General features: G+C 37.9%; 1 protein-coding gene across 3 annotated transcripts in view; it reads left to right on the forward strand.

Annotated features, from left to right (window-relative positions):
• LOC107999455 (uncharacterized) overlaps positions 1-27,001 on the forward strand; it is a 44,989-nt gene that overhangs the window by 9,574 nt on the left and 8,414 nt on the right. The window contains exons 1-2 of one of the 3 annotated variants that reach the window (XM_062081773.1): positions 1,305-24,403; positions 25,196-25,675. The exons of the other annotated variants lie outside the window; for them this stretch is intronic. Coding sequence (XP_061937757.1) covers positions 25,642-25,675 — 34 coding nt within the window. The 5' untranslated portion in view covers positions 1,305-24,403; positions 25,196-25,641. Of the gene's footprint in view, positions 1-1,304; positions 24,404-25,195; positions 25,676-27,001 lie in introns of those variants that run through there. 3 annotated transcript variants of the gene reach the window in all.

The raw sequence follows: 27,001 nt of genomic DNA on the forward strand, positions 1-27,001 counted from the left end.
CGATCATCTTTTATTTTAAACGACTCTGGCTGTATAATAATATTCGAACGTGATCGATCGATCCCATGACCTCTTTGAAAATAGTTTGATTGATTTTTTTCTTTTTTTTTTAAACGTTCGCAGAAGTCTAATCCGTGAAGCGAAAATCGACTTTAAAACCGTGAATAGAAAGAAGTTGGGAATTACTCGAAATACCCGAGGTTTCAGTTTTAATTCCTATGCAAATTCCACTTCGTTTAGCTCCTATTTCACGTTAACTTATCTGATGATACGGTTATATAGGCAGATATCGTTTTGGTCGATAAAAGAAATAGAGCAGTGGCTATCCACCAATATGTGGATCGCGAAATGATTTTTTTTTTCATTGTTTGATCAATGATTTTTAGTATTTTTTTTTTATTTTAATTATAAAAATATTTGTATAATTCAAAGAAGTATCGTTAGAATTTTTTTATTTTTGCAGCGATACAAGCGTGTTAATTTTTTAAATTTATTTATGATATCGAGTTATAAATTATTCAACATTGTGAAGAAACGGTTGTTCGGAACAATTTCAAGAAATTTTCTATCGATTTCTCTCTCTTTTCTTTTTTACACGAAGAAGTTTTCATTTATAATTTTTCAAAAGACATTCGTACGATATCTACGAAGCCATTCAAATCGAAATGTTTTCTTTTTTTTTTTTTATCAATCAATATTATCGTTTTTTATCAATCGTTTTATTATCGGTTTTCTCAACGTTATCAACTAGCCTCTATATTCGGCAGTTATATAACCCCTGCTAAGGGATGATGTCTCTTTTTTATCTTCTAAATATTTTTATCCACCTCGCCAGCATTATTTCCAGCGAACGATGGCTCGAAATTCCATTCGATTATCGGCTCTTTCGTTCCTGCGCTTCTTTCTTCCTCGCTGACAATAAGCAAGTCGAGCCACGACGTGGCGGAATGCGGTCGTAAAACGTTAGGAAAGTGGCGAGTCATAAAATAGAGATTTCCTTCCGCGAAATACGTTATTAGAAACAAATTTTCTAAAAAAGAGATCATCGAATTGAATAAATTAACATCGATAAATTGAACGTTTTTTAATCCGATTTAAAAATATTTAGTGTTAAATTTTATTATAATTTTATTAAATTAAAATCCGCATATTTCATAGTTCAAAATTTTATTCCATCTCGTATCAAATTTTATTTAAAAAGACAAAAATAACAGGGAAATTTCAAGGGTTGGTTTGATCCTCTATTATTATGATTAATAAAAAGAAAAAAAAATTGCTCCATCTATAGTTTCATGTAAAACGGAATTATTGTTAATTTTGACAATATAATTTTAGATATATATTTTTTTTTTTGATAATTAAACTCGTAACATTAATTGAACTGGCGTAAGATGCGGGAAGAAAAGTTTCGCGTCTGATTATAATAGGAAGAAGGGGTTAATCTTTAACGGCACGATACGAAAATGGATTCGAGGCTTTATCTCCTGGCTAACGGCGGACAACAACTTCTCCCACGATTTCCCTATGAACCATCAAACAATTTATTGAACGTCGCGCCGGCGTATCAGTGACGTTTATTTCAGGCTGGAACATTTTCCGACCGGCCGCTCGTCCTTTCCTGTCACTCACCCAATGTACCATAACTACCCTTCTTCCCTCTCGTTGCGTGCGCGTCACCCTTTTCCATCTGTTTGTCTTTCTCTTCCTTTTTCTCCCCTCTCCTTCCTTTTTTGTTCTTCTCTTTTTTTTCCCACAATTTTTTTCCCCTTTCCTTTTTTTTTCTTTTTTTTTTTTTTTTAATTTTCCGTAACCAGTCCGGTCGGTGCGGTGTGTCGGCAGTAAAATTGTCGAAATCGATGGAGCGTTTCGCGACGACCGAGGTCCCACGAGTGTGTCCGCGCGAAATCCACTTAAATACACTGGCCCATTTTTATTCACGCCGTACACGAGAATTGAAACGGGCGATTCTTTGGTTGCTGCGGGTGGAGGAAGGGAGAGCCAGAAAAAAAAAAAGAAAAAAGACATCGTCGAAAAACCATTCACAGCGACTATGAAATATTAATAAAGTTACTACGGTTGTTCTTTTTTCAACGTTTTGGTTGGATGTGCGCCCACCTATTTCTTCCGTGGGGTTTTCGCGAGAAAATTTCTTCGTATTTGATTCTCCTCCACGGGAGGGGAGAAGGGATGTTACGTTCTCGGTGTTGAAATTACCGTTCCATCGCGATTCGATGTGGGTAATTTCGTTTGGATAAAATTGAATGTTTCGTGAGAATGCTCTTCTTACGATGGAATCGTTACAGATTTCTTTTCTTGATGGTATTTCAAAATTTTAATCCATTTATTGAAAATAAATAACGATCCGGTGATTTCATGCTCTCGTTCCAGATGATAGATAGAAAATTTAACGAATAAAAAGGGTATATAATGTAGTATCGATGTTCTCACGCAAATTAATTAAGTAACTTTTGACAAGATATTGCCAAGTTTCGAGTAAATATTACTAAGTAAGTACGTTACTTCGAAGTTCATTGCTAACTAACGAAAGTGACGATTGCACGATCAACTCTTGTACAAGTGTTGGTGATTTTTACATTTTGTAGCCTTTCGAATATTATTCGATAAAAAATTAGTACTTTTTTTTACTTTAATAAATTTATTTATCAACAGTATTAAAAATACACGATCGATCTACTATAAATTATAAAGAAAAACAATATTTTGTCAAAATAACGAATTTAAGGAACCACATTTTCAAAAAATTTACTTAATCATGTAAAAAAGAAAAAAAATTTTGGCAAAACATTACTACTGTCCAAAGATAATAAAAATCTCGTATTTTTATGTATTTTTTCCAATTCCTCCTCCTTTCTCCACAGTTTAAACAATACAGATTTATAACACTCTATATCGAGGATTTACAAACATATACATTGGAGTGGATTTTATCCTTCGTTAAATGGAGAATGGTTTGCAAACGGTGATCGGCTGGCGTTTCATCTACGAGGCACGCGATTACACCATTGATCCAGCGGGACGTAACGATGAATTGATATTACAAGCGAATTTTCGAGTCGAGATCGAAGCGATCAAGTCACAGAGAAAATGGAGAGCAACGCGTTACGCGATTCCAGCGAAATAAACAGGATCGTCGTGCGTAATTATGGCGAACACCGCCAGTCAACGCAATCGTTCTTCCCATTCGCTCCAATCCTTCGATATATTCGCGTTATTCTCCATCGTGTAATGGAATTGTCTCATCCCTTCGATTGTAACGTTTTATTTCGACAAATAATGGCCACGTTTGTCCACGATAACGATATGAAACCCAAATATACATATATTAGCGATTAAAAGATCCGTATGGGGAAAATGGAAAATGAAATCGCGTCTCAATTATCATGCGGTCGTTTTAAACAGATTGTAAAAATGCAATTTGATATTATATATGTATATATTATATATATATATATATTATATATGTATATATTATTCCTGTTTGCTCCATGTTGTAGATCGTTTATATTTGATTTCAAATTTACGGAATATGATGTTTCTAGTTGTTAAAAATAAAAATATCGCATATCCTTTTTTTATAGAAATAAAATATAAGAGTTGATAAGTCACGTTTCAAGTAATTTTTTATTAAAGAGTAGTTTTAACGTTGAGCTTATCCAGGATTTAAAATTGTTGTATCTCGCCTCCTATCGAATTTTTCACCGATCAAGTTTCCCATTTTACTTTTGACGTATTAAATCACCACCTTTCAGCAACTAGATGACGTAAAAACAGAAAATCAACAAAAATGGACTTTAAATAAAACGTCAGTGAACAACAAGCGAAATGTACATATATATTTCAACACGCATCTATTCTTCGAAAAATTTCTGGAGTTTCTATCGAATGTAAATACGGATATTTATATATCCTTTGTTTTTAATTAAAATATCAGAACGAGGAAGGGAAGAATATAGCGCAGAAGATGCGACAGAATTTTGTGATCGAAATATTTTGTCCAAGACACAACGTGAAAAATTACACCTCGCTCTAATATGCATAAAACGACGCGTCAAGATTCGTACGTGTGGCTTTCATTTATGACAAGCCCTATTATGAAAATTTGACGTACTTGATACGCGAGGCACATATATTTCAGCCGGCTTTATCGGTCACATATAAATTCGATGCTCTAACCCGTCATTCCGCATAAGCGACTATTTAAACGTCACGGTGGACATCAACGGGCACTGATTTATCGATGGTACTTAAATTTGACACGCAATCGCGTGAATCGGCCCGAACAGATCAAGATTAATCAGTTTTCACGCGTAACATCCTCGTTCCCCTTTAAAACATTAATAACGCCATCAAGAAATTGGTCCTCGCGTCAATTTCCTCGTTAATCGATGTTAAAGTGTTAATCGATTAGTAGGATAGATCGATCTTGATGCGTGTCGAAAAATAAATTACCTCTTGGGTGTAAATTACTTTTCGAAATATCGAGAATATGGATGGATTTGAAATTATACGCGACTACACGTTGGAATAGGTTTTATTAAAGGAAGGAAAATAATTCTTTCACTCCTACTCGACAATTTTTCATCCTTCACGTCCGATCGTTGTAAATAAAATTTCCCCATCCGACGGCGAGTCAAAGTTTAAAAAACATCCAGTATCTTCTAAAAGGATCCATTCCCAAAGTCGTAAAACAAAAAGAGACATTTGCGATCTTGCGGAGGAGTTTGTAGCGGTTCGAAGAAATAATAAGATTATCTTAAAAATGTAATTTAGAAGATATTATTCCGACAAAATTTTAAAATTTTCTGCGTATTCGATACGTTTTATATATTCCTTGGTCTATCTTCTTCAATTATTATCCTGGTTTATTTATTGAGTTAAAAATAGGTTAAAAATTTTTAAGAATAACGAAATTATACATCTCCCTCTACCTGCAAATTTTCTAATATCACGTCCCGATTTCATTCCTAATTCCATCCCACAAATTTTTAACACATTTGTTCCAACAAACTTCTCCCATTAACATTCGCAAATAAAACTTTCAAGATAGCTCGCCAAGTTATATACGCGTACATTATTCCCCGCTATGAGTCGATAACAGGAAGTCCAATAATTCCTCCCAAACGATACCAAGACTCGGTCGATTTTTCCTCTGCCTCTTCCAACAACCGTCACGAATAAACCGCGGATTATCATCCCGTTGAAAAACGTCGCGAGAATAGAATATTGTATTCTTTCGACGAGCCTGTTGCCCCGGGAAAAATAGTGGTGGAGGGATGGCGAGGGGTGTATATAGGGGGATGGGCCAGAGCGCGGAAGTCGACAACAGTACGTAACAGCTGACGCCATCAACTCCGAGTGGAGGCACCTTCCACGTATTTCTCTACCCGTGAAACGAGCGCCATCGTCCTTCGCGGTGCTTGGATAGTACTTGAATACAGAGCTTCCGCACTTCAATCCATCTGTCTACTCCTGTTAAGAGTTCGACCGTCCTATTGGTCCCCACACGTTCCGAACACACGCGAGAATAAGGGTAGAAGATTAAAACCGGAGCGGAAAATGAAGTCGTCCTTAAATCGATTGGATTATGATTTGGCTTTGGGATTGGGCGATTATATTTATGGAAAATTCTGGATTCGTTTTAGGGATTTTTGTCTTATTTTTTTCTTTGTGCGAGTGAAAAATGGTAGGGAAAGGAGATGGAAGTGGTAGAATTTTGAAAAGCGAATATAGAAATTCTTAGTTTACGTAATCAAATTGACATTTGATTCAAGTAATAGGATATTTATATGATTAAAAAATTATAGGAATCGTAGACGATTGTTCAAAAATTGATTGAAAAAATATTGGAATTCGTTTACAAAATCTAATTCAATACTGCGCACGGAAATAAAGATGAAAATAAAAATAAAAATTTCTAATAATCAATGTATTCCTTTACTTTTTACATATATATGTTTGTAATCAACGAAAACTTTGAAAAAAGGCTAATTAATATTTCACATGGACCTTAATTGTTCGTTTTTATTTGTCGAAATTTGATAAAATCGTCATAAAAAGCTTGAGCGACGAAAATGGAGGATCTGCCTCGATCCAGGTTTTTATCTCGCTGCCCTATTAGTCAAGAAATCGATCGAAACGAAATAACAAACGAGAGATCCTCGACGGCTGCCGTGGTTTTTTGCCGTCTAGTTTTTCGAACGGCGATGCAACAACTTCACCCCGCGCAAAAACCATAACTAATTCCCAATGCAAACAATCCCTTCTTGCTGTTATTTACCGGGGATTTCGCGAGCGGGAAATAACTGCATTTCGCCTGTTTGCGCAACGAGAATATTGCGGTGTTTCTCGGTGATCGGTCATTCATTCGGCGATACACATCCGCGTGTTATTGTAAAATACCTTTTTAAGCGTGAACATTCAATTTCTGTTTTCACCGGGTATTCAACGTCGGTCGGATCCACCTGTCTCCGCCGCGTCCTCCACCCCCACGGGCAAACCGCCGCCATCCCCGTGAATTATTAAATATCGATTATGGGAAATCGCGGCCTGTTAATGGAAAAATGCAATATTCAACCACGACAAAGCGACGTAGCCGCGAGTGAATAAATTAATTACAAATTCGCGATGACTTCACGCTACGATGGATAATCCGGAATTGGAACAAGTTTTTCTATTTTTTTTTTTTTTTGCCCTTATCTTATCTCTTTTCCATCTTTTTCTTTTCTATCTTTTCACGAATTTTCGGAATTTTTAGTTTGTCAAGATGCCAATCTCGTTTACTAAGTTGCAGTGGAATGTTGATTATCTGAATTAATTAGAAGATAAATCCAGTTTAAATTTGATAAGACAAATATAAAAATTAAAAAGTTTTCAAATATAGATATTTATTTAGAAAGGAAATTAATAGTATTTAGATACCGTTCCAAAAATATTCAATAGAATATTCAATAGAAGAGGAGAGAGTATTGAAAGTAAGGCAAAGATAGGAAGGAAGAAGAGAGTGATAAAGAAGGAAATGTTGTTTGAAATTATCTCTATGATCTCCAATTAATCCAATTATTCCTATATTTTTGTATCCATTCTGTATTATACATGTAATTTAAATTCAAATTCGTGAAAATTGAAAAATCGAATCTCTTTCTTTCGAATTTAAAATATATATATATTGTCTTGTCTTTGTCATCAGAGATCATTCATTTCTCTCTAATTAAACGACTTGTCGATGTGAAAAATTTCAGATAGAAAATTAAGAAAATTCAAAACACGTTCCCAAACGTGCCCATCCCGTAATTTACATTTCGAACGGTAGCTCGACGTGTGAATAATTAATTATTAAATCGAGGGGGCGTTGCGTCAATGTTCAACGGTCCCGCATATCGTTAAACAATGTTTCGTCAATATGGAAATGCGATGCGTTTGTTCAAGTTGCCATAAACGTTGACGAGCCACGCGTCGTTCGATCATCGCCACTCGAAATTATTTATTTCACCCTTCTCGCGATTCCGCGCGAATTTCTATTAACCGGCTACATTTAATTAACGAACGCGCTCGTCACGCGTTTCGGTAGTGTGGAGATTTTGCCAATCAATGCACGAGTGTACATATTTAATCGAATACGAAGATCGAATACGTAGAAATGGACGAAGATAATCGAATTTGATATAGGGAATACACCCCCTTCGTTGACTCTTTGACCCTCGTCGAACAATGAGGTTATCGAGGTTGATTTAGACATTGCGAAAGGGTAGAACATTATTATTTCGTGACGAATTTCATTCGTCTTATTGTACCTCGCGATTACTTTTTATTTTCGAAATGATGTTGTTTTTAAACACTTCGATGAACAATCTTATTTCTTAAATCGAAAAAAAATTCCTCGACCTATCATAAATAATGCCTCGAACCTTCGGATGATGATGCGATTTTCGCACCTTCTTGCCATATCCTCGCGCAAACACTTCGCCGAGTAACAAACGCATTAACGTCATAAATCAACGTAAAACTGTCGGTGTAACTTTTCGTAAAATCGATATTCCCCTCGTCTACTAAAATCATCCGAGCAAAAAGATTTCAAAACCTTTCCATCGTGATCCATTCATCGAGATATTCGGTTTTTTTTGAACTCGATTTTCCGGGTCAACAAAACGTTCTTCCGACTCTTAGATGGCGTACAGACTGGACGTAATAAAATAATAAGGTCGATCGGTGTTGTAAACGTCCGTGGCTAAAGTGATTTAACCATTTCATTGGGTCATAGAGAGTACGGATGCGGGATACATAAACGAGAGATTGTCCGTTCGTGTTGCCCTCTGCATTTCTGGTTTCTTTGCCGCGCTTTTACTGCAATCCATCCGTAAATCCGGGGTCCACACACACGGAACGCGCACGGGGTCTACACACATGATTCCAAGTCTTTCGTGGTTTATTCTCTCATTCGAGATCTCACGGACGTAAAATGTGCTTTATTTTTACGCCGGATTTGATGTCGTCGACTTTTCGAACTGATCCTGGTCGCGGATTCTTCTTGTGTCAATAACCAACGAACCTTTCGCGAGATTACTGGATTCGCTGCTTATCTCTTCAGTCCATGGCAGCAGACGTGGCTGAGTTGTTAATTTTAGAGGACGAATGTGGTGCGAGTGTGGCTTTTTGAGAAATATCCAGGGGGATGATTGGAAGAGGTGGTTCGTGGAATGGTTTTCAAAATCGGGTTTATCTGTGTTTTCTGGTTCAACATATGAGGGCTCGTTTGATTGTGCGGAAGAGGAGGAGATAAAATGTGAAATTTCATTTCATTGTCTTGTGGGGATTGGGTGAGATTAAGCGTTACGGTTATGTTGTACTTTGGGATATTAAGGATAGGCATTAATTTAATTTTTTGTTTTTTTTAAAATATATTCTGTGCTAGTTTTTAAATATTACGAATTTGAATGTTAATGTATATTTGATATATTTAAATTATACGAGAGATACGATGAATTATTTTTCGGCGAATTTCTTCTAATATTTTTGTCACGAACGATAAAACAACATATTGAATTCAACTGAAATAGCGATCGTAGGAAGTAAAATTTAAGGACGTATGTTCACACTTATCACAGTTATATCTTTTACAGAATAACAATACATTGCTCAATTTTATTTGCTCATTAATTTTTTAGATTAGGAGATATAAATTTATCTTTATTTATCTATCTACAAACTTCCTTCTTAAACGTATCTCGGAAATGATTCCATCAAATCAATAACTAATATCCATTTCCCTGATTCGAGAAGAGAAAAGAATAAAATAAGATCCTCATTCTCTCTCGAGCTTACTCTAGAACACCACTAACCCAGATTAATACCTACCTCAATCTTTCAAATCACCGAAAGATCGATAACTCCTCTCTTTTATTCCGCTCTCAAATCTTCCATTTCCGCGTCCGGGAAAAAAATTGAACTCCGGTTTACTTATCATTTATCGAGGCGATATCACGTTCAAACGATCCCAAGTTTATCGTAACGTTACACGATGGAATTAGAGAGAAAGAAAGAAAGAAAGAAAGAAAGAAAGAGAGAGAAAGAGAGAGAGAGAGAGAGAACCGAAAGGAAACGCGACACCCTGGATCACAGCGAAATCGAGGACCCTTTTGCCTTTTAATTCCTGGCCCTGGCAACTTCCGGACGATTTGAGAGCTCAGCGTGGAGAAAAATCGCCAGATAAGCGGTCAGATTACCGGGGAATGGGCGTTATCGTTCGATCGAAGTGGGTGGAACAACTTCAACGAGCTCTTCCAGTCCGTAACGCGACGTCCTGCCTCTGATTGAGTCTGTTTCATGAAAAGGCAAGGGCAAAAAGCGTTTCCTGATTATGCTCCCTATCGGCCCGCTCCAATTGCCACTAACTTTCTCTTCCGTGCGACGGACAAAAATCTAGGAACGATTCCTTCCGCTTGGATTAACCCATCTGAGACTAATGGTTGCGTTAACGGTTCCCTCCGTGATTATTCTTTTAAATTAATTCGCTTTATTCAAATTTATTTCTTTATTTCGAGATAATAATACATCCTTTTCTCCTTCTTCTTTTTTTCCAGAATTCTTTTTCACAATTGTTAATTATTTCTTCTTTTTTTTCATACATTCGTGTAAGTTGTACATTTTCGAGAATCACGCTTAATATCTCTTCTTATCGGATCGGTTTCGTTGAGCTTTTTATACGACGATTACCATAGACAAAGGACAATAAAAACTCGAGATATAACCTTCAATTTCTATTCATTATCGATTTACGATTTTTCATCAAGGAAATCGATCTTCGAAGAAAACAAAATTGAAAAATCCGATCCGATTTCGTTTTTAAATTATAAAAAAAAAGAAGAAAACCGAGGTGAAAGTGGCGAAAAATTGTGCGAGGCGAGCACAATCGAGCAGAGAAATAAATCGAAAAATAAAGACGCACCAGTTAGCACCATCTACGTGAAGAGCGACAGGGGGAGGGGGAGAAAAAAACCGTTGTGAAGAAATCGTTCTGTTTATTCTGAAGACGGAGGATAGTGGGAACGGGGAGGGGGTTGATCCAAGAAGGAAGAGAGGTTTCTTAAGAGGAATCGTACAAAGACGATGAAGACGTCAACCCTCTTTTCCAACGAGCACCGATGCTTAATCGAGCAGATAAATCGCGCTGAGGTGCACGTCGCGAGACGACTCTCCTCGGGATAAGGGTCCTCCTCCGTCGAACACGAGAGGGTGAGAGGTAAGAAAGGACGGAGGCAAGGTAAAGGGGAAGCCTTATGCCGATGCAAAAATATTTGTTTACTGGAATCTGTGGCGCAATAACGGAAGAATTTCGTTTACGCGGGTGCAGGAGGAGATATCGTAAAAGTAAGAGACGACGTATCTGCCTTCCTTTGATATCGATATTCGCGTCGGAGGATCGTTCGTTTCAGGGAGGAGAAGAAGGAAGAAGAAGAAGGGGAGAGGAGAGTTTTTGTTCGGCCGTGACTCGTACGCTGGCTTCGAATATTCTTCTTCCAAACCTCGCCTCTCTTCTTTCCTCGAATGTAAATAGGATGTGGATATACACCGTTGCCTCCGTTTCTTCTTTGTTTCTCTGTCGTTTTCGTTACATTGCCGCTGGGAACGGAAACACGATTTATAGGATGGGAAAAAGAGTTTACGCGGGTAATGATGGATAAAGGAGACTTTCTGTTCTGGTTCGAACTACCGAATTTGTCGATGTAAAGAATTTTAGATTCCTTGGTTCTGCTTTTTGGAAATAGATTTTAGAAAAAATACGTACGAAATTGTTAACGAAATTTTCATATCGCGTCTCGAAACGATTCTTTTTGCAAATAGATTTATTTATAAGATATAACCTCTTACATAGGGTATTTGATATAGATATCTAAAATTGGTTTCATTTCTTGAAAATTCTTGAAAGAAAATAGTGGTTGAAAATATTTTTCGTGAATTTTTAATGCCAAATGTCAATACTTTTTTTCTTATTACGTTGAATTATACATCATATCTATTCCTTAAATAGATAATTAGAATTGACAGTATCTTTCACGTCGTCTCTTGAAAAATTATTAAACGAAAATAATGGAACAGTATTGATATAATTTTGTATAGAAATTTTCTCCTTGAATATTATTAAGCTATTCTAATATAGATCGAATGACATCACTTATCTTGAAAAATCTGAAACAAATTCTTCATTAAAAATTCGATATCAATACATGCATATTTCAAAATTAAATAATTACTACGTACATCATCTTCATCTCTCGAACAATGGTCGAAAAATCAAAGGATTAACAAAATCCTCTATTTCATCCCTTAAAAAAATCGTCGAAAGCAGTCGGGAAGCAGCAATCGCGCTCGGCGAATTGAAAATTGAATATCAAAACAATGCCTAACCCTTTGAAGGGTCAACACAGGCAGTCAGAGTCAATAGAAACGTCCCGTTTCATCCCTTTGTAAATTCATCGAAGATGGACGAAGAGAAGAAGGCCGTCGTCGAACACAACCGAAAATATTCCGCGTGAAATTTTCATTCCCGCTTACGCTCGTGATTTTAATTACGCAAACACTGGCCGTGGAAAATTTATGTAGAAATATTCATCGTCGGTGTACGCCCTTCCCCCGCCCCTTTCTCCCTCCTCTCTCTTTTCTCTCTTTCCCTCCCTCACGGAGGAAGTGGTCCGATGTAGTAGTCCGCTGCGCGCGACGGTGTAATTGGAGTTCGAAAGTTTGGATTCATTAGTGCCGAAGCGGTCTTATCTCGAAGATCTAATTCGTGATACTCTTCGGGGATAGGCCGAGAGGCCGCCTGTTACTTTCAAGGACTTTGGAAGAATCCCTCGTTCGCCTTCGACTCGCGTACGTGGCCCGATTCCTCGAACGATTTCTCGAGCAGCGGGCGATGCCGTTCGAAAAATTCCTAGCTATATTCGTTAGCTGCGTCAACTGTCGGGGGCTGTTAGACGTTTGTTGAAGGGTTTCTAGGCTTACTCGAATCAGCGAAACGCGTGAATATTCATGGGTGGAAATGAGGGTAATAGGAAGAATAATGCGTTTCTTTCTCGATGCGGTTGGTTCACGATGGTGGATCGTTTCAACGATGTCAATAATGGGCCGGGCTTAATGATCCGAATCGTAAATTTCCAATTTATTCCGGAAACTTATTTTTCACGGATTTCATTTTATTTTTGGGATCAACGATTAACATTTTCCAACGTGTAATATAAGAAAGATACGACGACAAGGCATAACGTGTTTAATGAGATCAATTTCCGTTTTATTATATCAAATGCAAGTCGTTACCTAAACAAAAGTATTTAATTTTGTTTACAAGCCGTAGAATCTCAAAGAGCCGCCGCTTAAAAAGAGATGCGCTCAATTTACGCGGCAAATTCCTTAGAAATCCGCCAATTACACCGCGAACAAAGGACGTTTACGTGAGTAATTCCGTTGCCGTTCAACGGGTCGGACTAATTACTTGTTCCTCACCGAGCAACGAACGTATAATTCTCCCGCGGAACGACAGCCCTGCAGATTGGAAACTCCTTGAATCAGGCGAAACGATTCCGGTTGGCACGCGCTCGCTGCGCGACCACGCAAAATGGATTAGTTTCAGCAAATACAGAAACGGTAGAGGGAGGAGCGTGTTTCGTGGCCGTTACGACTAATTTACACGCTGTTCCAACGTTAAGGGAATCCGACACCGTCTCAAACTTGAACGGATCCCGACGATTTCTATCGGTTGATCGCCAATGTGGAAACGATGAAAACAGGTTATTGAGGAAATTAGTTGGAAGATTCGGAATTCTGTGGCTGACAATGAGTAATATTGTCGATACTCGAAAAATTCTGAAGTTGAATTTTAGATGGATTTCTTTCTCGATTGGAATTTGAATTTTCAGATGAACGCGATGGATATATGAACGATGTTCGAAGATGTTTTGTTGAACTTTGTGAGAATTATAAAGATTATTATGCAGGGACTGAACGATAAAATCGTTTAAACCGTCATGAAGTTGTACAAGTGAAAATTATATTGGACGATGAAAAATTCTAAATTGAATTTGATTATTAAATTTCCTTTTGAAGCATCGAAATATAATACGTGACGTGTAAGGGTTGAATAGCAGTGTTTTATACTTCTTTTAATTGTAGCTTATATGTGTGTACAAAGGGATTCTTGTTGCAATTGTTCCTTTGACAGCATAATGGATTAATTAAGGTATACGAGAATCACAGAGAGAATAGTACGTAACAACAAAGAAGAAAAATTTGAAAATTAATATCCATTATCTATTCAACTTTTTTCTACACAGAAATATCACGTCCTCTTGTTATCCTAATAATATGGAGAGTTCTTTGTAAAATATTATGTTGCAAAAGAGGAGAGAAGATTATTATTTGAAAATCTTTATATGCTTGTTATTAGATGATTTTGAAAAAAAAGTGGAAAATCTTGCAACGAAAAAATAAGATGTTTTTATTAGAAGAACGAAGCGTTTCTTTATTTTTCCACTTATATACTTTATATCGTCTGGTCAATCGCGAACATGAGCTGACAAGCGTTTAAGAACTAAGCGCGCCTGTGTTAAGTCGATATTCCATTATAATCCGTATCCAATCACTTTGAGTAGATTATCGATAGCAGGAAGAGGTTTGCGTCTTGTTTCCTGATATACCTTTCTGCTTTTCAGCTTGTCATCGATCTTCGGTAAATAAATGGCAATCAATTTCTTTACTATGATTGATAAAACAAAGTGCGGAACACCGTTTCACGTCGCTCAATTTTAATTTCCATCCGGTTATTAAACCGAATCACGATCAAAACTATTGAATTCGAATGCTTTCATTTTAATTCCGATCGTTAAATATCGACTTTCGTCTCGATCAATTAACTATAATATTAATCGTAATATTTTATCGATCGATTAAAGATATAAACAAAGCTCTCGTACAAAAGAACTTCTTAACGATGCAGAGAGTATACTAATTTCCAAAGCGAAATTGAAGCCGAGATAAACCACGTTAAAGAAATAATAATTTATTAATTCGGCAAAAATCTTTGATGCGTTGAAACTTATCGTCGAGTGAACGGAAACGATCGTTGATCTCCCCGAAAAATTTCTCGGAAGAAGATCGAAGAACGTTCGTGAATTTCGTTGGCCAGATATCGGATAGAGAGATTCTTTTTGCGAGGGTTTGGAATCGCGATTCGTGCAACCGGAGATTGGTCCCACTCTCGGCTGACCCTAATCGGACCAACCCACTGCCAAGTCTGACTAGAACTGGGCGTAACCACTGTGAGCAATCCAGTTATTCGCAGCGTTCACCGGGCTCCTGTCTCTTCTCTTTTTATTGCCGACGCTTTGGATGTGTCGCGACAAGAGTTTCGGTTCTCGAGACCGTTGACGGACATATTCGCCGTCGATTCTTTGGAAAATCGTTGGCCAATCGAACTGATGGAAAATCTTTCGAAAGGCGGACAATGATTTCGTGAAAAATAAAACTTGGAGATAGATAGAAACTCTCGAGCTATTATTTATATAGAGAATGGATAGTAATTTGATTTTTTCATGTTGCTTTTTATGATTACGAGGAAAAACGATCGATTTTAACATGTAACAAATTCAACGAATTGCTTTCTTGCGAAATTTTATTTAAAAAAAAATATGATTCGGAGTCTTTGTTGCGAGAAGCGTGATATGATAAAAATCGATCGATTCATATGAGATAAAAATTCGAATAAATTAAATAATTTACGTGCTCGCAATTGTAAACATGCATCGAGGGAACGAATTATAAACGAAGGAAGATGGATTATTTTCTGTTTGAGAAAGAAAAACATTTGCTCGCCACTCGGCACTCGGGCATCGAGGATCGTTTTACGGCGGGAAATTCGAACTGCGCCTCCGCTATATCGGATTGACTTCTGGGGTGGAACAGGGTGGTTTCCGGTTACACATCGGACAAGTGATGGATAGGGAATAAATGGGGGAATATCGGGTGGAAATATTAGAGATATTAAAAAGGAGAGCCGCCCCTACTCGTCATCCGCGCCGGCATCCTTTTAGAGGCGTATCTCCCCTCCGACGTATCCGTCATCTCGACAGATTGAAATCCGACGCCACCAAATTATTCTTATCGAGCGAAATCCGCCGGCGTGCTTTCTCCTTTTCACGAGCCTCTGTTGAGATTTTCCCCGATTCCCCTTGAATGGAAATATCTTCGTTTATTTTTCACTTCTCGCCGTTAGAATTAAAAATAATCAATTACGGAAGATTGATGAGGAAATTGATGAGGAATCGAAGTAAGTAAGTAAGTAAGTAAGTAGTATTTTTCAATATTTCATTTCGATATTCATTATCGATAAAGTATTTGAAATATTCGAAATAAAATCTTAAAAATTCCCAATACGAGAAATTAAAAAAATAAACTTTAATCATAAAGATTCGCGAAAAATTTCTACAAGGAGATAATTTTACATAAATATTTACGAATAAACTTTGAGCAAACACGTTGAAAGGGGTAGGATCGGGATGTGAAAATTAAATTCCCAACGGAGCTGTTTAAACTCGTTTTCCACGACTTTCTATTTTTCCAGGAAGCGGAAAAAATGGTTTCGAGTTAGGCGGAAATATTGTTTGTTCGTTTGGCTAAATAAAATTAATCCACTGTCTCGGTCACTTATACGTGGGGAAGGGGGAGCAAGGGGAGGGGTGTGCATTGGATGCACAAGAAGTCGGAAGGGGAAAACGAGTAGAAGTTTCTTGGCGGCGCGGCGCGTTAGATAATCCGGAAACGTGTTTGACTTTTAAAATTTATGAAACTCGACTGACTAGATTAGACTCCTAAGCAAGTTTGCGGTTTTCATATCTAACTTTCGTTGCTGTTTACGCACAGTGACTGTTTAAACTTCTCTCTCCCCCCCTCCATTCCCTTCCATCTCTCCTCCCCCTCTTCATCTCCACCTTCCTCCACCTGTTCCGCGTAAGTGAGCAAAGGTCTCTATTAACAAAGTTTTAATCGAATTCATCACAATGCGCCGTTTCGTTTAATACAGAATTCGCCCGGTCGGTAAGCTGTCGCTCTTCCGCTTCCCGATGACAAACAATTATTTTCCCCACCTTATTTTCTATGTAATGAAAATACAGTTTAATCCTGTAAACTTTGTTTCTCCGTTTAAAATATTAAAACTTGGATGAAATTGTTTAAACAATGCGATATTTCTCCTTCTACCGTTCAATCGTAGAATAAAATTTTGTTTTTCGTTCTGGAAAAACCGGTTCTGGAAAACTGGATTGAGCTTAAAACTCGATTAAAATTGGGAAAAACTTTCGAACTTTTACAACTTCGAAGACAATGATTTCAGGTGAATGAAGGATCGTTGGAAGCGCAAAATTTTGCTCTTTAAAATATTTCTTCGTTGATCTCGATACGACTTCCGGTTCTCGAGATATCGCTCAAAGAAAGAGCTAATTTTCAATCGTTCACTGTCTCCACTTCTCATCATCATTATTCGAATCTCTCGCATCTCGTCTAATCGATCTATCCCAAACTTGAGACAAATACGATTCCTGGAAAAACCAGAGGTCTTCAGAAAAAATATAGGTCACTGGATGCATTCATTATCTCCTCAAACGTTTAACAAAATTTTTTATTTTCTTCTCTTCTTTTCTTTTCCTTTCTTTCACACGTACAATTAACATAGAATTAGAAATGTAGAATTATTTCAACGCAATCATTATTATCCTCTCTATTTTGCACCATCTTATCCACGATATACATCCACCATGTAAAAAAGGGAATCCAGTTACGCGTATAATAAAAGTTTTCCGCTCAATCAATGAACGATAATTAAACTTCATTAAAAAAAAAAAAGAAAAAGTGTAGAGAGTACAAAGGGAAACAGAGAACGAGAGAGAGAGAGAGAGAGAGAGAGGGTACCAATGTAGAAGGATTTGTTGAATGGGCTGCGAAGAGAAAAGAAGATTACATGATTTCACTGGAGCCAATATCTGCCGGTGTCGGGAATCGAGGACGCCCAACTATAATCAGAATCAATCGTCCCGTTAACGAGGTAGTAATTCTTCCCCCTTCGAACTCGAGAGAGGTGAACGGAAAAAGCGAGAAAAGTATGGATAAAAGTGTTCACTCCCTTCGATACTATTCTTCCTGACGCCGGTTACGTCTGCTCCAACCTGTTCGTTCGTTCGGGAGGTGGTGGATGCGACCATGTAAGAAACAACGTAAATTGTTAAGGCCAGGCCCTGCCTAGTTGTAAATTAGAAAGCAGGCAATCTCGCTCGACTTGGCTGTTTCCCACTTCTTCTCCCTTCTCTTTTTCTTTCCCTCTCTTTCTCTTCCACTTTTTCCTCCCTCACCACTCGATTGTACACGGTTCCACCCTCTGTCGTTTCATCGTGTGCACGAGGGTTTAGTGGAGGGCTATAAAAAAAGAGAGAGAGAGAGAGAGAGGGAAGGTCTTAGAAATCCGGCCGAAATTAAGCCGAAACTTACGGGCCGAATCCCGTGCAACCGACACAGCATCGTTCGAGCATCTGCTCCCTTGTCCCGCCATTAATTAACTCGTTTTCTGACCCTTTACGAGCCGTTTGATATCCGCTTTCGAGTAATAAAATTCGTCAAGGGATTTTGTTGTTCTGTAAAATGGAGATGTCAAGATTGTGACGATGTGAATTTTGAGGAAATTTTCGCCGTGATGATTGTGGGTATTTAACAAAAGTATTTCTAGATTTTTCCGAAAATTTTATATTGTATTCAAAATTCTTGGATTTGCGGAATTGCCGCTCGAAAAATCTTAACGTTAATTGAAGAGAATAAGTAATGAGCAAATCTTATTAAAACGATCTAATTATCTCGTTTTTCATGCAGCAAGCAAAGATTCTGTCGCGTAGCACAGAAAACTGGTTGGATTTCCAAAAGAGGATCGGAATATTTTAAGGGTGGTCAAGAATCGACTTCCGCCAAATATACATTCTCTGATTCCCTGATAAATTCTTAAACAGCGGACAAGCGTGAAAAACACTAATTATTTCGCAATCTCAACGCTCACCTCATTTCGCGGATAGTGTTGCATTAAGAAAATTAATTTTTTTTTTTTCTAAAGGAGGATAACGCGCGACCGTGTTCTTGGAAAATTGATTCGAGATGCTGCGCGCGGCCTGTCTCCAGCAATCGGTTATAAACTGGAGATTATGCCATTAACGAAATTAATAAATGAAAATGAAATCACACGTGTCACACTCCATTAGCAAAATGAATTCGCCTCGAAGGATGCATGAAGTTCTTTGCATGAGCCGAGTATAAGAAATTCATTTTGAATCGTTGAAATTACGTGTTTGATTTGATTTAGATAGTTTTAAGAATTCTTATCGAAGAGAAAAGTCTGTAAATATACGTGTAATCTTTCGAGATAGAGTTATTTAATAGTTGGAGATAAAAGTTTGATAAATTAGAATAATTGTTCGCGTCTTTAAGAAGATCTAAGTTTCAGATTGATCCAAGAAAATGAGTTTGGACGAAAAATTTATTATTGGAGAAGGAAGAAGAGTGAAACGTACATTTACATTTATATTATAATTATAAATTTTACATATACGTAGTATTATTTGTTGGAATTTATTTAATTAAACATAGTCGTGTTCGGTATCATTTTTATTGCAAAAAGTTCAATAATTCGATAATGACAATTTTATAATTGTAAGTTAAAAAACTATAAAAATTTAACTTTTCGATTCTGATGAGTAATCGGTAACGGATGATATCGATGATAAATGATACACAGATAGCACGGATGCTTGCTCAATGAAAACAGTTCTAAGAATTAAACGAAGGAGATAACTTTATCTCTCTCATCCTCCTATCGTTTACAAATGTCTATATAAATCGATTGTATTCGATGTAATCGATCGAATTCAACGTAAACACTTTGAAACGAACTTTCTTATCGAAATTAGATTTCTAACTACTGTTTATTTTAAAATAAACAGACATTTTATAATTAGAAAATTTCGTTAAGTCCCCTCCTCTCTCCTTTTGAAAAATATATCCAGAATCATAATTTAATCCAAGTTAATCAATTGCAAGGAGACAATATATTCCATCTAACGATTATTAGATACGACGAAGTGGCGTAATAGAGTCTTCGTAATAAATTTTACGTAATTACTTCGTGTGCAGGCTCTCTCCCTTCTTTTTTCTCCACCATCGACTTCGTAGATGCGGAACTGTAGATAGTCGATATTCGATTTGCTCGTACTTTAACTGCGAGGCAAATTTAAAGAACGAAAGCTTGGAAATTTTTCTTGAAAGTTAATGATGATAAATATATAATATGTTTACGATATAAAATAATTAAACACGTACATTAGTTTATTTTTTTCTATATATATATATGATTGTATATACGATAATGAAAATAAGATCATCGATGTTTACACAATTATAAAAATAGAATTTAAACAATGATTTTCGTTCTTTAAATGTCATGTTGATCGTTTTATTTTTTAGCATATTTTTAAATATCTGTAGTCTGATGACAATTCTTATGCAAAAATGAGACGTTTGTTGAACCGAACGTTGTTGAACTTATTTCGCTAGATTTATCGAGGCGAGTGTCTTACAGCCATCTGAACGTTCAACTCCGCATTTCAATCCACGGTGCTATTAAGAAGATGAAATTTGCAATTCAGATAGGTAAGAAATGCTGCCACTTCTCACGGCCGGATTGACGTTTGCCACTTTTCCGATGAAGAAATCGAGATACACTTCGGAGTATCTAAAACTCTTTCCTTGCGGGAGAACAAAAATTATGTGTTTCTGATGTTCTCTCTCGTTTAATCGAAATATAGGAAATTATAAATCTTATAATCAAAATTCACTTATATTATTCAACTTTTCGATTAAATTTTTTTAATTAGGAAAAGTTTCTTTGGAAAACCATAAGTAATATTCCTTTCTTCTATAATTTCAAAATTCCAAAAATTCGAAAGTTCGCCTATCCCAAAATTCATCGAATTCTGTATTTCCACGAATAATATCAAATATCAAATTCAAAAGACGCAAAGCAAAAAACTCTCATTCATAACTTCGCAGCCTATCAAAAGTTAATTATCGATGATTTTTACTACTTTTCTCCCCTTTTACATATATATTCGTTCACTTTTTATTTAATTTCAACGCTCATTTTATAATAATCCTACCATTCTTTTCCTACAATTTCCTAACATCTTTGATTCCCTTCCGATAGAATTTCAAACTGTCCGAATTCATTTTCCATCCGAAGAATTCGATCGGATCGCAATACTCGTTGCAACAATCATTGGACGCAGAAAATAGCAAAGAATGGAAGAATTTGTTTGAAATCAAGATTAACACCGAGTCATCGTCCCCTCGTATTTCAAGTTTCTCGATCAAACAAATTCATTTCAAACTTCGATCATCATCCTCACCCTCCTTCTCGAAAGAACAAACCCCCGTTGACCACCCCTTGCTCCATGATCGGTAGCGTTCAACAACGCCCCTAACGAAATCGGTATGCGGGCATCGGTGGCCGAATAATTTTCTATCATCCGGGAGGGAATGTATTGCCGTCGCAGGGACGATTCCCTTCCGCGTTCCGATCGAAATATGCGCGGCACGTTCCTGCAAGGTAAACTCGAAAGGTACGGGGGTGGCGGTGGTATTTGTCAAGACTCGGCAGACGTGCCCGTCGGTATCCACCGGTCGGAGATATTATTCAAGATATAGGGGAGCATCGGGGAGCACGGCCGACAAGGAAAATGCCCAGTTGGACAGTTGGACAGTTGGGGGGAGCTTGCGCCGTCCTTGTCCCTTATCCTTGAATCGTCCTTGTTCGGGTGACGAGCGGAAACGGAGGAGGATCGACTCGTGCTTCCGCCGTCACGTCGAGTTTCCACGGTGTCGGTGGGATGTCTCTATCGAGTTACGAGGCTTTGTTTTTGGGTCGAGCGAGTGGCCCATCGCCACTCGGAACGTCCCGCCGGACTTTCTTTGACCCCCTTTGACGTCGTTTCCGGGCCTTCGGCCGATAAGCATGATAGCCGGGGCAAAATTGATTTTCCCCAAACATTTGGTGGACGGAGAGGAAAGTTTCCTCTCCATCTCCTCACGAGGCAACCAAGATGCCCTCGTAATAATAATAATACTTTGTCCATGTGGAAATCGATTTCCTTGCCCGGCTTTACGCGGCGAACCGACCCGCCAATCAGAGTTTATTCGAGTTGGTTCGAATCGCGAAGATTGTTACCACGACTTTTTCTCGGTGTCGAGAATGGATAATTGTGGAAATAGGCGTTGATCGAATTTCGTTCGATGTTCCTTTTGCGAATTATTTTATAAGAAATTTTATTCCGTCGCAAATTATTAGTGTTGTTGAGTGCAAATACACATTTATTGGATTCGATGGATAACTAATCGAAGGATGAAAATCTGTAAATAATAAACGTGAGGTATATTTTGACGAGACTCTTTTCCTCCTTAAAGTTTCAATTTTCTGTTTCATCTACGATGATTCGATTAATGGATATAGATAAAAATTCTCTTAGGTAGATACGTTCCAGGATTGGTCGAGGAGGTGATTTAATAAAATAAAAAAAAAAAAGAAAGGAAAGGAAGGAAAATGATGGAAAAACTGCAACGATTCTACTGGTGAACGTGATGGCAGTTAGTATTGGCTGAAAATCGTTCGTGATTGGAATCACGGCCAATTCTATCAAAGCACTCTTGCATCGCTGCACGATTCGTGTTTCCAGTAAAAACAAGCATAGTTACAAAAAACGCAACGCAAGGAATATCGATGCATCGAAATCACTTCACTTTCGAAGCGAAGGGCTCGGGATCTTTTTCAATTATTACCCTCGGAGAATCGACGAGAATTAATCGAATCGATCGAATCTTTTTCTCTTCATTCGCGCGCAAAACATTCTTTATCTCGTCTGTTGTGATATGATATTAAGCGGAATCCAATTAACTTTAAAATCCAGTCGAATATTCTTTTTTTTGTATAATCGACGAATTACGAATTCGATTTAACACCTTCTTCCTTTTCCTCGGGTGTTCATCTTTTCTTCCGAATTTTCACAGCAGAGAGAGAGGAGGAGTTTTTTCTCAGGCCAAGAAATTCGATTAGGCGTCGTTCATTGTGTAAAGGTTACTACGGGGAAAGCATTGCCGGCTCGTTTCAGCGAAATTCTTTCCAACCCTCTTTCGCTCTTCTCCTCTCGGTTTTAGGGAGAAGGAAGCCAGCTTCGAACCCCAACCGGGCAACCTATAACGAGGAAGAAAGCTTTCTTTATCTGGGTTGCAAAATCGAATTGTCGTCCTTTCGTCTCGCGAGCTCTTCCTCGCAGATTCTCCTCGCACCTCCATTCTCGCTTCCAGTTCGAGAAAACATTTCATCCGAATGGTCCGACCATCTTCCTCTCTCGCACCCTTTTTCTCTCTTTCACTCTTATCCCCTATTCAACCAACACGCACAAGTTAAGGAGTCGTTGATGAAGCGAATCGGATATTCCTTGGAGAAAATAATCCGGCAGGAATTCAATGTGGGAGAACTCTGGCTGAAAACTCCCGGTTGATATTGTTAATTCGTGATATGAGAAAATCCATTCGGGCTTTAGCCAAACTTGCTGTATTTAATTTGCATCCAGTCGCTGTCAATTGTCAGGCCGGAAGTGGGGAAAGTTGGAAGGATAATTGGTTGTTGAGCAGCGCACGGCTACGGTGGATTATTCGGCGGATAAAGTTTTGGAAAAGAATGACGTGTTTCCAAGCTTGGCGAAGCTTTCCACGTTGTTACTTTAATCATAACCTTATTTTACTCGGAATATTATAGCATTGCTATCCTCGTTTGCCGATCTTTTTTGTACAATTTTTAATTCGATTTCGTGGCACGACTATATCCCTTAATCATTTTACGAGTAAGAATTCTTTTATACGCGAATATCCATATAAGTTTAATTTTATTATAAAAATTCTAATCTCGCAACTCTTTGTAATTTACTTTAATTTAATCTTTCGTAATATTACGTTTTACGTTACCTCCCTTCCCTGTAAAAGATAACTTTATCCCCCTTACCGCTCTTAATAATCATCCCTTTTACCCATCAATTTTACAATTTCCCTTGTTAAAAAATTCCACCTAGTACCGTAGTTCCAACGCACGTGTTAATTTTCTTTTTTTCAAAAAAAAAAGAAAAAAGAGAGAGAGAGAGAACTCTCTCATCATGGAAATTAACTTCGACTCGAGATTAAAAATCTTTGTCGAAAAATAAAATATTAAAAAAAATATTCGCCGCCAAGCGAATTGAAAAATCTCAATTCGAACTCGCCCCGATCCCCCTCCCCCCTTCTTCTCCCATTTTATCTCTCGGCCATCTATTTTAAACGTCTTCGAACGAACGATATCCCCGACGGTGACGAAGCTCTGTTACCGCGTTATTAGCGCGGCAAAGAGAGAAAAGGGTTGGAAACCGATGGCATGTCTCTCGACCGACCTGTGAATAGCGGGGAGAGAAAGGGTCGAAGGCAACTTAAAACAACGGGTAACAAGAAGTAGCGAGTGATAATTGAAGGAGGCAAGTGTGCCGCGGACCATGGCGGAAAGGTGGAGAACGCCGATGCGGATCTACCTGACCGGAATTCGGAAACAGTGACGATGGAAGGTGGGAGGGCCGAGTAATTCCGGCGACTTCGATTATGGAAGATGGTTCCTCTTCTGGACCGATCGAGCTAGAATTTAGATGTTTCTTGGAATATTAATGCGACGCGCATTTCCTTCGACCTGAATTCGATTCGAGTCGAATCGACGAGAAATCGAACTATTTTAATGTTGAACGTGAGTGTTTTTGTTGCAAGGAACGAGCATAGAAAGATTTGGAATTGTTTATTCGATGAAGAGGAATTTTTTTTTTTTTTTTAGTCAAGTCAGTGTCTTATGACATGATTTTCTATCATTTTCATTTCTTTGATTTATTTGAATTATGGTTGGATGGGAATTGGGGATCGAAAGGCAAATTATAAGTCGAGAGGAATATGAATTATTATGATTAATAATGGTTTTATGTTTTTTATTTATTATTAGAGCAAAAAGTTTTTTAATACACATTTGATCAAAGTGTTTGAATATAATGGAAAGAGAAATGTTATAATGGAAAGAGAAATGTATTTTTGTATTGGTACGATCTATAATATTGAAAAGAATTTTATTTTATTTTCGTTTCAATTTATTCGACGTATCGTGGCACGAGTATGATTGAAGATTGAGAGAAAATTGTAGGTTAGAGAATCGTGCGCGCACAATTATCACACAATTTTACAATATTACTTTTGGAACGAGACAATCAATTGATCTGTATATTTGTAAAATTCATTTATAAATCTTTACTCGCTTCAATGATCAATCTTATTTCCGTTTTTACAAACTGATAACTTGTAAAATTTTGTTGATAATATCACCTCGATATCGTCGACGAACGAAAAGTAAACACATTATCTTATCGATCCTCGAAATAATCGAACGAACCGATCGTTAAAAAGTGAAATCTTTCTCATCTCGTATTTCCAAACAAATAAATGCTCGATTTCTTATACCGATAATAATTCAACGTAAAATACCTCTTCCCACTAGTGTCAATAAAAAGAAACAAAAACAAAAAAAGGACGGAGGAGAAAAAATTCACCACTCATTTCCCCCAATCAATATTACCAATCAACTTTATCTCTACCATCTAAAACTAACAATTTTGAAAATCCTTAAGAAAACGCGGCGAAACATTTTCCATGTCGATACTTGGATCCGAATCTGGAAAAAAGGGAAAGGAAAAGAAAGGGGAAAAAAATTGGCACGAAATGCGCCATGTCGAAGGTTAAATTTAAAGAACTAATAGAGGGAAGGATTACGCCATTGGCCAGCAACGTTTCCAAAGTTGCCCGTTTGGCGGCGATATGGGCGAACCGATTCGGGATCGTGGGCAACGATTCCTCGTTAGCGATCGATGCGAATCAGGCTGCGAGACGACGTCCACGTGTGGAAAGTGGCTCGGTTTCGAAGGTGACACGCTCGGATGCTGAGAAATGTCCCAGAATAACCTGCTTCAAGGATACAACTGTGAGTAAACCGCACGAGAAAAGCATGGGGAATCGAGCCGATCCCTCCTTCCTCCGTACATTTCCTTTATCCTCGTCCTACTCCTTTGCTTCCTCTCCGATTTCTCTCCAACTCGATGGATTCGATCGCGTTCCCGTCCTCTTAAATAACGGCCGATATCGACCGGTCGCGATCTGTCGCCTGTCCGTCCCGTGAAAAATGAGCTGTGATAATGGCGGCTTTCGTTTATTTGCCACCAGCCACCGGAAAAAAAAAGGCGAGGACCGTGGATGTCGGACTTCTGCCGATCCCTCCGCTTTTTGACAGTCTTTTCTCTTCTCCTCGTTGTCGGGAACAAAGCCTCGCCTCCTTAATGGCCGATGGCCCTCCGCCTCCTTTTTTCGCCTTCGTTACGCGTCTGCTCGCGTAATCGCGGCCGTTTTTCTTCGCGATGCCCGACGAGGAAAGGATTGTGAATTTTTTACGCGATCTTTTAACTGTATACTCTTGCATACGCTTGTATACTGGGGGATCGGGAGGGATCGGTTTCGGTTCCCTTTGCATCTGGAAACAGGAGTTGACAGGAGTGATCGTGCGCCGCCTCGAATATACGTACGTATAATTTATTTTACGTGTTGAGAAAATGGTGGAGGGTGTCGTGGGTGTTGGCAGATTTAATCCTTCGATCGTCGCTCCGAACTTGTGTCCCAGAATTCTTTTTCCAATTTTCACGCGAACATTTTACGTGTGGGCAGCTTCAACTGTGTACGTATGTACGTATGGGATTAATTTTTTCCAGGATAGTTTTTTTTTTTTTTTATTTAATCGCAAATGTTAAACACAAGCGAGCAATATTTCAAATAGAAATTCGAATTATTGGGATTATTATTCCGTGGGGGTTTTTTTTCTTTTTTTCTTTCCTTTTTTCTTTTTTCAACTGTAAAAGGCTCGAACGGTTAAGGGGAGAACGAGATAGAAATTTGATTGTCGCGATTATTTCGCGAAAGGATACGTATTGTACGTATCTTCCTCGTTTTCTTTCATTTTCTTTCATTTTTGTTTCAAAATATTTTCCAGCTCCAATAATTTTTCCTCATTTCCACTTACAAACATATACGTGGACCCTTGTTTCAGAATTTTACGAGTTATTGCAATTCGTTAACAATTTATTATTTATTATTTACAATTTGTTAATGATTCGATTTATTCCTCTCTCTCTTTCTCTCTCTCTCTCTCTCTCTCTCTCTCTCTCGAATATATATCGTACATAGTGTATAGGTTTACGATAGAAGACAGATAGAAGTGGAACGAGCGAGTCGTACGGGTGATGTATCGTGGAATATTGGT

This window comes from Apis cerana, linkage group LG11 (genome assembly GCF_029169275.1).
Source record: "Apis cerana isolate GH-2021 linkage group LG11, AcerK_1.0, whole genome shotgun sequence".
Classification (NCBI taxonomy): domain Eukaryota; kingdom Metazoa; phylum Arthropoda; class Insecta; order Hymenoptera; family Apidae; genus Apis; species Apis cerana.